The sequence below is a fragment of the Leptonychotes weddellii genome, chromosome 9, assembly GCF_054177405.1.
Source record: "Leptonychotes weddellii isolate Sample4059 chromosome 9, ASM5417740v2, whole genome shotgun sequence".
In the NCBI taxonomy this organism is placed as follows: Eukaryota; Metazoa; Chordata; class Mammalia; order Carnivora; family Phocidae; genus Leptonychotes; species Leptonychotes weddellii.
The window spans coordinates 42,225,117-42,237,905 of NC_138377.1; the positions used below are offsets into that span (position 1 = coordinate 42,225,117).

General features: G+C 45.7%; 1 protein-coding gene across 1 annotated transcript in view; it reads left to right on the top strand.

The window, feature by feature from the left end:
* NID2 (nidogen 2) overlaps positions 1-11,738 on the top strand; it is a 39,832-nt gene extending 28,094 nt beyond the window's left edge. The window contains exons 12-19 of the mRNA XM_081829705.1: positions 696-926; positions 4,364-4,585; positions 5,185-5,354; positions 7,612-7,741; positions 8,394-8,565; positions 9,223-9,380; positions 10,646-10,769; positions 11,618-11,738. Coding sequence (XP_081685831.1) covers positions 696-926; positions 4,364-4,585; positions 5,185-5,354; positions 7,612-7,741; positions 8,394-8,565; positions 9,223-9,380; positions 10,646-10,769; positions 11,618-11,738 — 1,328 coding nt within the window. The remainder of the gene's footprint in view (positions 1-695; positions 927-4,363; positions 4,586-5,184; positions 5,355-7,611; positions 7,742-8,393; positions 8,566-9,222; positions 9,381-10,645; positions 10,770-11,617) is intronic.
* The last annotated feature ends 1,051 nt before the right edge of the window (positions 11,739-12,789 follow it).

Here is a 12,789-nt window from a genome sequence, read left to right on the forward strand (position 1 = left end):
TTCTACAGCCTTCAGTCCACTCCTATTGGAGACCAAGGCTTCTCCTGTTCCCTCTGGCTGCCTAGTTTACTGAGAGCTCACTGGTTATTAGCGTTCTGGGAGGCCAGGAGTATGACCCATCCGTTGTCCTACCTAGCGTCCCACCAGTTGTGGTCAGCTCCCTTCGTGATGGGCTTTGCCTCAGTAAGTGTGATTGAGATGAAGTACTGAGATCAAGCTTACTAAACGTATGCACTAGTGAGTTGGTAGTCAGCCCCCATGACTATTCTAGGGAGTCTTGGCCAGCACGGGGCAATCTAGTGATTGCCATTGACTCGGAGCTTCTCAGACTTAAATTCTGGACTTCAGGGGCTGAACAGAGTTTTACTTATTTTCTCCCAAGTCTCTTGGGATGTTTGGACAGAAGCCATGGGTGTTTCTTCATTTTACCCAGACAGCAGTGGGGAGTCAGCTCAGGACAGGGTGAACTGTGAGAATCAGGGAGAAATTAGGGAGATAGTGACAGAACTAAAAGAATCCAGGAGTTCAAAATCTCAGTGCCTTGCTCTTTTTCCCATGCGATGCTATCGTCCAAGTATACAGAGGGAAAAACAAAAAACCCCTCGGATAGGAGCTTTGAAGTTAGCTGGTAAAAGTGGATGGGTTGCAGTCTTTTATTCGTCCTTTGTACATCTCCTTTACCCCGGCCTCGGAAGACCCCTCCTCAGGGCTGAAGCCCTGCGAACAGCAGCAGCGCCACGCGCAGGCTCAGCACACCTCTACCGGCAGCCGGCTGCACATTCCCCAGTGCGATGAGCAGGGTCGCTTCCTGCCACTGCAGTGTCACGGCATGACCGGCTTCTGCTGGTGCGTGGACCCCGACGGCCGCGAAGTCCCCAGCACGCGGACTCCCCCCGGCTCCATGCCGCCGCGCTGCGGACCACCAGGTGAGCCAGTCAGGGAAGAGAACCGCTTCCAGCCTCGGCCTGGGGCTCCAGAAGCAGAACGGTGCTGACCGGGGGGGCAGATGATCACCCCTGCCCAGACCGTGCAGACCCTGGGCCGATCTCCGCCCTGTCATCGGCTCCTTCCTCCTAGGAGCACTGGAATGGTCCGTGCACACCCGTGTGCATGTTGCTGTGACAGGGACGGACGGAGGTACATATGTGATCACTGCTGCATGCTGGACTGTGGCCTCACACTTGTCCAGGACAAGCCTGGAAGTGGAGATTGAGTGTGTCGGTCAGGCTGAGGCCACTGCCCTGCATCTGTTACGGCAGCTTTGGGAGATCTTAGAGCGAGAGGATCCTGCCAGACTGGCCTTTCGTCCAAAAGGAAAACTGCCTGCCCATATTCCTATCCCTTCGCTCCGCCTTCTGAATTGCAGCAAACAGTATGAAGGCCATTTTAGTACTGATAGGAAGAATAGGTAGGACACCTGGGGGTGGGTCTAGCTGGTTTGCACTAAACTGATCACCCCAGCTCTCTCCAGCCAGGCCTGGCATGTGGATGGGGAACCCCTCTCGCCTGCCCCGGCCACCATCAGAAGAGGTGCAGGAACCTGTTGTGTTAGCCCGTGCGGTCGGAGATGCTGACAGTGAACTCGTCTGTTACCGTCTGAGCACTCCCTGTCTGGGTGGAGCCTGGCGGTCAAGTGCTCCCGTTTCATGCCAGGGCAGCTTGTGTTCCTTGCTGAGTTGTTCAGAGTGGGCAGAACTTTATTATGAAGAATATAGGACTGATTTGATACCATTTTAGCCAAAGTAATTCCTAAAGCCGTGAACTTGCTATTCAGAGGTCCATTTTTACTACTGAGAAAGATAAGTACTAATTTTGGCTTTTCACGTATAAGAGTAAGAAGAGCTGGAGAATTACCACCAGTTTTGATCCCTTCAATAATATCGTTATGGCCAGCACATTAGTGCTTCTAAGGTGCATATAGGTAAAAATTGGTAATGCTTGATTCCGATGTATGTCCTTGTTTCCACAGTGACACTCCTAGTTCCTCTCTGTCCCTATTTTTAGTAAAAGATTTTGTAGGTCCAAAAAAAAACACACCCACCCAGAAAAATCCTGTTTCACTCATGTCTACTCTTTAAAAAGTCTCGGTTCTAACTCCATCTGGGATTTAAAAAAATCAGATGGTTGGGACACGCCTTAGGGAATGGTTCAGAGTTCTGTTACACTTACTAAGACAAGCCTGTGTTAAGGACAGTGATTCAGAAGGAAGCCAAGAGAATGAGAAGTTAACGACTCAAGGAGGGACATGTTCTCTTGTGCAGAATCTTTCTCCATGGCCCAGACTTCTCTCTTGGTGCTGGTTCGGCCTTGGCTGCCATTTCTGACTAGTCTCTGCATTAATGGGGTTGGCTTGAAGGGAGGGAAAACACTCTGTGTCCAAGATTTCAAAATATTTAAAAGCCCTGCCAACCAAAAACAGAAAAGAGAGAAATCTGTGGTTGAATTAAGAAGGAGCTCCAAATAGTAAGGAACAAGAGGGAGGCACACATATCAGTGATGTGAGGTGCCCATTTCCCAGAAGCTGGGTGTGCTGTGTGTCTGCATTCCAGACAAAGAACTTTGCCTTACTGGGTGGTCCCCTGAACCAAGAACGTACCCTCTGAGTTTGCAATGTGGGCCTGGGGCAGTGTTGGGAGCTTCTGCAGGGAATCCCACCTTGAGATGGATGGCTAGTGGTTTGAGGAAGCGACATTTCCCCGTCTCGGGTCTTTGAGACACATCTAGGGGAGGAAGAGTGAGACTCCTTCTCCATGAGGTCTTAAAAAGAACTTGGCTTCCCAAGGGTCATGAGCTATAGAGACGACCTGAAAAGCATCCACTTCCCCCAAACCCAGTGAGTCTTGTAGTTGAGCTAGTTGGGTTTGAGCTCTGAGGATTTTATTTACCACCCTCCCGCTTTCCTAGAGGTACCCTTTGGTACTAGAACCAAAGTGTAACGTTTCCAACTTTGTTCTTTGAAGCCATTGGAGGTTTTGACCAAAGGAGTGCCATGAAATGATTGTTTTAAAGGGACTCTTCCTGGCTGCTGGTAGTTTACACTGGGGGGCAGGAAAGGGAGGGGAAGCCACGGAACGAGTAAGAAAGCTTTGGTAATAATCCTAGCAGGAGACCATGGGGCTTGGACCAGGGTGACAGGGGTGGATGAGGTGAGAAGTGATTTTCTGAATGTATTTTGAAGGGACAGCTGACATTTTCTGACCTATCAGATGTGGAAAGCGAGAGAAAGCAATCAAGGATGATTGGGCCCGAACAATGGAAAATGGAGGTGCTGTTTACTGATAGGGAAAAGTCTAGGGCAGAGCAGCTTTGGTGGTGGAAAGGAGGGGCCCCGTTTTTGTTCTGAGATGGATGTTAAACATCTAGGTGGTGGTATCGAGTAGGTACTTGGCTGTATGATTCTACAGACCACACGCTTTCAGTTGCAGGAATTAAAAAAGCAGCACCTTCTATTTGAGTTCCTTTAGATAAGCCTATGCTAGATGGGTGGACGAGTTATTTAAACATCCTGCAGCAGAGTTCCTGCAGACCAAGAACCGCTATGTTTACGACAGAGTGACAGCCCTTTGGAAGCAAGGCTGGGAGAAAACAGCCAGAGAAACCACTCTGCAAGAGCTCGCAGGAGGTTGAGCCTGGTGGGGAGCTGGGAGGGGGAGCAGAGAGGGGAGGATGCTGGAGAAGGGAGGGGGCAGAGCTCTATGGCGGGAAGCTGGAGCCTGCTGAAATAAAGGTTCAGCTCTGAGCCAAAGGGCTTCCAGGAACTGGAGTGTCTGTCAGTCAGTATGGAGTTGGCCCCCACCTCTGCTGTGCTCACATGCTAATTACAGCAAGTCTTACTCCATATAGTTTCCCAGTGAGCAGACACTGAGGGCCACGTAAGTAGAGCACTCAGGGAGTTTCTAAGACACATGGCCAGTCTCAAGATTGTCCTCTGGGGTGTAGGCCCTGGAGCCTGAACCAAGTGGGAAAGAATAAATACTACCTTTAATTATCATGTAGACCACTGAGTTCCCGAGGAGGGTCCCCACCAAGTGCTCTGTTAGCAGAGCTCTGGGCCCAGGCAGAGTGGTCCCCGTGGGCCTCTCCCAGCCGGAGTGTGCCTTGCACCCCTGATCTGAGCTCCTCTTGCTACCGATGTGGCTGGGCCTTGATGACAAATCCTCTTGGCCCAGGAGACTTTGTTTCTCCGGATTCCTGTGGAGAGCTTCGTAGAGCACTTTACTGCTTCGGTCCAGGGTCCGGGGGCTTGGCCGAGGCCTTGCTGGCGGACACTAGGAGGAGGGAGGCCAGGTGTGGGGAACTTCAGCTACATGCTGTATTCTGTCCTGGGCTCACCATCAAAGGCTTTTTGTCCCCATCTGCTCAGAGCCCACCCAGAGGCCCCGGACCGTCTGTGAGCGCTGGAGGGAAAACCTGCTGGAGCACTACGGTGGCACGCCCAGGGACGACCAGTATGTGCCCCAGTGTGATGACCTGGGCCACTTCATCCCCCTGCAGTGCCACGGGACGAGTGACTTCTGCTGGTGCGTGGACAAAGATGGCAGAGAAGTGCAGGGCACCCGCTCGCAGCCAGGCACCACCCCTGCCTGTAAGCACCGAGGGACCACCCCCATTCACTGCATCTGCTCGGAGGGTTTGCTGGAGGGCAACTGCCAGCTCTGGGTGAAGATGGGGAAAAAGGGGGTTCCCAAGGCCGGTGAAAGAAGTCACTAATACGCCGTGTTGATTTATAATCTGGTCTACCCAAGATCCCAATTTGGATTTCATGTTTGGTTTTGTCATTAGCAGTTTCTGTAATTAGAACATCTGGAACTCAGCTCAACGTGCAGTTACTCCTCCTCCCCAGCGCAGGGTGAAAGGAGACACGTGTCACCCTGGGGGCCCAAAGAAAAGCGGACACAATACTGACTAGTTTCTTTCCTTTAAAAAGAAAAAACCTTTTGCTTTGTTCTGAGGGGAAATGTTTTGTTGTCTTCCTCCCTAGTAATTGGCAGTGTTTTACATAATCCTTGGGAAGAAAAAAACCCTAGAAATTAGAATTTCTTTTAAGGAACATCTGGAACACATCTGTCTAGGGTAAAAACCTTTTGATGTTTTTGGAGGTTGTGTGTGGAAAGTAACTTCTTCCCCTCTCCCCACCCACCCTTGTTGCCTTTCCTCTCTGTTCTTCGTACTTTCCCACGGCAGGTATCCCCACGGTTGCTCCGCCCACAGTCCGGCCCGTGCCTCGGCCTGACGTGACCCCTCCGTCTGTGGGCACCTTCCTGCTCTACGCCCAGGGCCAGCAGATCGGTCACTTGCCCCTCAACGGAACCAGGCTTCAGAAGGACATGGCCAAGACCCTGCTGTCACTGCATGTAAAGTGGATTTCTGCCGTGGGGGCGGGGCTGCACAGGGCTTTCAGATCTGGGCAAGGGCCGGAGGTAGAGGGAGGTCCTGGAGAGTTTCTGGGCTGGACTCCGACTCTCTGTCTGACACTGCTCTCACGGGACGTGGGGGCACTGCTGCTGGGAGTTCCGTCTGACCGACCCAGGCTCTCTCCAGTGGTTCATGGGGTTTCGGATAAGTGGAAAGGGAGTTTCAGATCTGTCAGGATACTGAGGCAGTATGGTGATCCAAGGCAAAAGTGACAGAACCTTAACCCAAGTCCCCAGGGTCCTCTCCATGCCAGACCTCTCCGGAGGGTCCAGGAGGACCAGCAAAAGGGTGTGGTTTCTGTGGTCAGTTACGAATCCCAAGTGGGAAGAAATTAATGCCTGCCTCATTGTTGCAGCCCCCTCCCCTCCCATTCTGGTTCTGTGGATCAGTCTCTTCTCTGACTCCTTCATAGAAGATCTGGGTGGAGGGGGATGCTGGGAAAGGAGCCGACAAGCTTTCCCTAGATGCCTGTTGCTTCCTGCACCAGCAGCATCCCTACTGACAAGGCACTCCATTTTGGAGGAGGGATTTCTTCTCTAAAATGAAGAGAAGAGAAGAGAGTTCACCAGAAAGGCACTGCCACTTATAAAGGAAAGCCATCTGATTCCATTTCTAAACCTCATGCCGCAGGTACTTGCTATCTAGGATAAAGAACAGTACGATGTCCATGTTTGCCTTTACTTTTGTTAATGAACTAATGCCTTATCAGATTCCAAAAAAAGTGTAGAAGCAGCCAGTATTCAGAGGAAGATGTGCTTTTTCTTAAGATTTAGGTTTTGTAGTCGTGTTGGCAAACACTAGCAAGCTGTTGTGTAAGTTTCTGTAAAAGATATAGAAACTAAGAAATCGTCAACACCTCAGTCTAACCATCCAGCCGAGTCTGACGGCTGTCCTGCATCTCTGAACTTGCCGCTCCTAGGGCAGGGTGGTGGTGCTGCTAGTGGAACTCTTTTGAAAGAGAATGGAACATGGGCTGTAAGCACATCTTGGGGAAATTTACTTAAAATGATTTATTCTTCCAAGAAACTTTGAAGTCAATACATGGGTTAACAGATCCCATGATTCCCTAGGTCAATGGAAACGGACGTGGATGTGCATTCCTGCCTGAGACAGAGGACTTTTACTTTTCAAGTGAAACTATACTTTGACCTTCAGATCCTTCCATATATACTGCCCACTTTTTCACAGGAGCCAAATCCTGCTTTGTTCAGTGTTTTTTATATTGACTCTGCTCCCAGAGGCATGTCAAGCCAGCCCCAGGAGGCTCTGTTAGGCAAGCCAGGAACTGGTGTGATCTCAGGGACAGCCAGATGGCCCCTAGATGTTGGCTTTGCACATCTGTTCAGTTTCTCAGACCAGGAGTCTGAGTTGGAAATTGAATGAAGCAAGTACTGTGCAGAGTTTTGCAAAGACATATCACAGACTCAGCATAAAAAAAAAACAACAAAAAACTGTTATTTATTTAGCAATGAAGAAGGGAAGACCTTCCTAGCCAGAGGTTTGGTGACCACCAGTCTCCAGTTCCTTAACCCATCCAACTGGAGACTTTTACTTAAGCGTACAACCAAAAAGTTTGCTTTGAAGTAAGGAGAGAGATGGGGTGAGGGAGGACACCTCAGGGGAAAGATTATATTCACAGGGGGAGGGGAATAGATTTTGTCATTATATGTTGGTGAATTTTAGAAAGGCTGTTTCAAAAGTGCAGATACCATTTGGAAGGAATAACGGATATTTTTTTGCCCAGTAAAATATTAAGAACTTACTTTGCTAAGACTAACGTTTGTCCTTTAATCATTGAAGGGGCTGATTGTTTTTCATGAAATCATCTTACTAGTGCTGGCAGTAACAGCACTTATTAAGCACTTGCTGCAGACTAATGACTGATTAGGACACTGTAGAAGAATTTATGGTGTTAATTTTTAGAGCAGCACTATAAAGGAGGTACTGTTATCTTCATTTTGCGAATGAACAAACCCAGGCCTAGAGAGGTTAAGTCACACGGCTGGTCGGTGGCTAAGCCTGGCCGGGCCCCCAGAAGTCCGCCTCCAGGCCCACTCGTGTAACCACGCTGCTTAGCTGCCCCTGAGACTACGTTACGGGTTGTTCACTACGGCCATGCGAGGGGCAGCTGAGCGCGAGCTCCAGGGAAACGCAAGGAGTCCTAATTCTTCCAATTTTGTGTCTTGGTCCACAAAGGGCTCCATAGTTGTGGGAATTGACTATGACTGCCGCGAGAGGATGGTGTACTGGACAGATGTTGCTGGACGGACAATCAGCCGTGCCAGTCTGGAACCAGGAGCAGAGCCTGAGACAATCATCAACTCAGGTCAGGTCTTCCTCCAGAAGACCCCTTTGTATTTCATCTGACTCTACTAAGTGCAAAAGGGGAGGTCAGGGGGCGCCTGGGTGGCTCAGTCGTTAAGCGTCTGCCTTCGGCTCGGGTCATGATCCCAGGGTCCTGGGATAGAGTCCCACGTCGGGCTCCCTGCTTGGCGGGAAGCCTGCTTCTCCCTCTCCCACACCCTGCTTGTGTTCCTGCTCTCGCTATCTCTCTCTCTGTCAAATAAATAAATAAAATCTTAAAAAAAAAAAAAAAAAAAGAGGTCAAGTGCCATACAAGTCACTTCACTGAGTGGTAACGGTACATACCAGCCCCTCTGTAAACACACATTCATATGTAAGAAACGAGGAGGTGATTCTTCCTGAGAAACAAGGCTCCCGAGAGAACTCAGGGCGGCCACAGCTGACGCTGCCTGGCCCCACACTGTGAATATGCCTGGTGCCATCAGGCCGGACGGTGTGTTAGTCTAGAGGAGAACGAGAGGTGGCAGAACAAGTTCCTCTGTGAACCTGCTCCTTGCAACTGAGAGCCTCTCAGGACTTTATTTTTTAAACTTTTCAAACCTAGAATATGTCTCCACTTCAGGTTCCCTTTTCATACTGCAAATGCTCCAGTCCTGCAATTGTTCTATTTCCAGGTCTGATAAGCCCTGAAGGACTTGCCATCGACCACTTCCGTAGAACAATGTACTGGACGGACAGTGGCCTGGACAAGATAGAGAGGGCCAGGCTGGACGGCTCTGAGCGCCAAGCCCTCTTCCACACGGACCTGGTGAATCCTCGGGCCATTGCTGTGGATCCAATCCAAGGGTCAGCTGGGCTTCCCGATTCCCCTGCCTCCTGTAGATCCTAATTTGAAGCCCTTGGATTTTAAATGCCATGTGGGGAGGGTCAGAAAAGAACGTAAAAGCTCCAATGTGTGAATTTAACAGTATATAGGATCTACTGGGTGTAGACTCTTCTAGGTAAAGACAAGGTCCATTCTTTCATGAATGCTTGCCTTTCCCCACACAAGCACTTGGTATACTTTTTAAAGTAAAAGAATTTTACCTACTGTTGAAACTGACAAACTTAGTGAACAAAAGGTTTTCTTTTTTTTGCTAGTATTAGGACATTTTTAAATATCTGCTGCTTTACCAGTCAGTAGGCTAGTATGCTGAGAACATTCTAGGAGGAAGTAAGGTAGTAAACTAATGAATAAACTAGAAAATTATTAAGACTGTGGTACAGTACATAGAGAATTCAGAGACTATGTCAGAAGGACTGGGGCTGATGCGGATCAGATGATCAGGCCAGGCTGCCTAACACTTAACCTGGAATGAGGCGGGTCTCCTTCAGCAATGCATGAGGAAATCCTAGTGTTGAAATCCTAGGTTTATCTTCATTAAATGGTGAAAGCAACCAAAACTCTGAAACTGACACTTATTTCTTGGACTGCATTTTCACTATATTTAATTTATCCCACAGCAACTTGTACTGGACGGACTGGAATCGAGAAGCTCCCAAAATTGAAACATCTTCTTTAGAAGGAGAAAACAGAAGAATTCTGGTGAATAAAGACATTGGACTACCTAATGGTTTAACCTTTGACCCCTTCTCCAAACTGCTCTGTTGGGCAGACGCAGGTATTACTGATGGTAGCGAACACACAGCACTTCATTACCCTGGGGGCCACTCTCTACCTCAGAGTTTACAACAAAACCAGATGCCATCATGTAGAGCTTTTGGCTTAAATTTTTAACAGTACAGCACAGAACTTATTCCTTTTAGTAGGTGTATAAACTGTTAAAGAACACTTTGTATTGATACTTATAATCCTTCCTGGGGTTTTCGGGGGCGGGGGGGGGGCGGTGGTCTGTGAATTAGGTGGTAATTTGAGGGCTAGTACTATGTCCAACTCATTTTTGTAATGCTTGCCCTTCCCCCACACAAGCAGTAGGTATACTTTTTAAAAAGAAATTTTACTTTTGAAACTGACAAACTTAGTAAGTGAACAAAAGGTTTTCTTTTTTTTGCCAGTATTAGGACATTTTTAAATATCTGTTGCTTTACCAGTCAGGAGGCTAGTATGCTGAGAACATTCTTTGGAAAGTGATGTGGCAGGATGGCCATTAGTAGTAAGTTCGGGTTGCCAATACCCAAGTTCCCTCTTTCTGTAGTGTGATTTCCTTATTAGAACAATTTGAAAAGATGCTATATATGTCTACTTACATACTAAAGAATACAAAAAGGTCCATTCTTAAAGAATTTATAATGTAATAAAAAGGACTAGAACGCAGATGAGTCAATATTATAATCCAGTTGGTCCAAAACAAGTTACTTTTTTTTTTTAAAGTTACATTTTTAAAAACTATTTGAAATTTAAAGCCAGGTTCCATAAGAAACTTGTTTAGGTATTACAAAATTTTGAAGACTGCTTCTTTTACACTGAAAAACATGAGCCATGTTACCATTTTAGCTACTTTTAATTCCTACCTAGGAAATAACAGGTCTTTAAAAAATATTTAAGGATTTTAGTTAAAAGGCATCATACACTGGTTATGGAGGGCAAGTATTTATCTAGATGTTATGTTTACAATTTACGAGGTGACACTTGAAATTAATTAGAACAAAGTTTATCTCTAATGTCCTATTTTGGGAGAAAAAAATGCAATCCTCTCTTCCAAGAAAGGATCAAGAGTCTAAATTCTAAAAACTACAATGCTGTTAAACAAACTGAAGAATGGTAATAGAATAGGAAGATTTTAGTTTCTAATCTGTATCACTATATAATTAAAAGGTCTTATTTCCTATTCTACCTCAGAAGGCTTCTACCTGCCACAATTTTTGGCCAAGTTTTCTTTTCTCATGGTATGAATGATCTCATTTTCCCTCTCTGGTGTTTTAAAAGGAACCAAAAAACTAGAGTGTACACTACCTGATGGGACTGGACGTCGCGTCATTCAGAACAACCTCAACTACCCCTTCAGTATTGTCAGCTATGCAGATCACTTCTACCACACAGACTGGAGGAGGTGAGCCTGACACACCCGGGCCAAGCCTGAAAAGGCAGACTAGTCTGGAAGACATACCACCGTTTATGACCTTTTACCTAATGTCACTAATGACTTTAGTAATAAAGCTTTTCACTGAAGTTTTCATTATCTCTTAATTAGTAGATAACATTGTTCAAGTGTTATTGCTTTTAAAATCATACTTAACGGTATTGCTCACATGCTGCTCAAAAGTGGCAGAACTGATACTAAACTATCCAAAAAAGGAAGTGCATTAATCTAAGTCTGATCTTCAGAGAATAAAAGACTACACTTAAGTGGTACCCTGAGCTCTATTAGCTGTGTGATTTAAATTGATTTTTTTAAAAATGACATTATGGACATACTAGTTGTCCACCTGGGAGAAGGAAAAGTACTGTAATTTAGACTAGTTCTCCAAGGAGGAACATTAAAAACATGTCTAAGCCCTTCTACCCCATCCCTTGCAGTCTTGATTTAATTGGTCTGGCAGGAGGCCCAGGCATCAGTATCTTACTAGATCCTCAAGTAATTTGTTCAGCAAGGGTTGAGAAGCACTGATTTGCACCAGTGGTTCTCAAAATTTTACGGTGGCATCAGAATCATTCCAAGGGATTGTTAAAATATATTGCCAGGTCCCATCCCATAATTCCGGATTCAGTAGGTCTGAGCTCTAAGGCCCAAGAATTCAGATGATGCTGAATCTTTGAATCTAAATGAGTCAAAACACATTTGGTTAAATTTAAAAAATACATTCTAGAAGGCTAGCAAACAGAGATTCTCTATTGAAAGTGACTTTTTTTCTTCCCCACCTTAAATCCTATGAATTTACTCTTCCTTTCTGTTACCAGGGATGGTGTTATATCAGTAAATAGAAACAGCGGCCAGTTTGCTGATGAGTATCTCCCAGAGCAGCGATCTCATCTCTACGGGATAACTGCCGTCTATCCCTACTGCCCAACAGGTAAATAAAATGCTCAGGCTGCTCCTTTGGACCAGCAGGGTAGAGAAGGATGTATCTGGTAACCAATTACTTGTGGCCCAAATACGACTGCCACCGCCAGTGAGAGCCATTTTGAATGGAAAAGTTAAAGACCAACACATAGGGTACTAACGATTGTTCACCCCTAAGTCTACCTAGCTTAACTATACACATAAAAGGTCAGCCTATTAGGGTATTTCCCCTTAACAATACTTGCTGTTGCAACTGGTTATAAGATATTCACCCACTGTTCCTTCCACCTCTCCTCACAGGAAGAAAGTAAATATGGCATCACAAAGGACTTGGAGTTTACAATCAGAATCTGGACCCTAAAGAACATTTACTGCAAAGGTGAAGAAAGTGAAAAAGGAATTGGACTTACAAGATGAACACTTGCAGGACAAAGACTATATAACTTGTGAAAAGTTTATACCTCAATCTTTACTACTGTATTTTGAAAAACAAAAGTTACCACAAGTTTTAAAAAGTAACAATTTTAATTGCTGCTTATTAAAGCAATTTTTTAATAAACATTTCTATCATATTTAAAAGGTCAAGTTCATTCAACTAAGAACCAATCAGAATATGTGACAACCCTAAATCTAATTTTTTAAATCTAATTTTCTGGCCAAGAAATTAAAGCAAGGTTATCCATATAAAGATACAATCCTAAAGATCATAAGCCTTGACCTGGAGAAAGCTATGCAGAACTGGTGGGGGAAAAAACAACTTATTTATAGTTTTCCAGCGAAAGTTCTAAGTTTTGTTTTTGGTTTTTTTACCTCTGCATCACTGCATTTCTATTTATATTAAAAGGTGCTAGAATGTTTCAATTTGTATCTTCTGATTCTGTAAGTCCCTCTATAGTTACCCACAGAAGTTACTACATTTATAAATTAAAGATGTAACAATTCTCAAATTTTCTAGATTACTCCAATAAAATATTTTAAGTTTTCCTATGATTTGACTATCTGTATTGTCTCTGTAACAAAGCTCGGGGTCGGCATTATAGATACATAAACATAACAGTCAAAAAAAAAA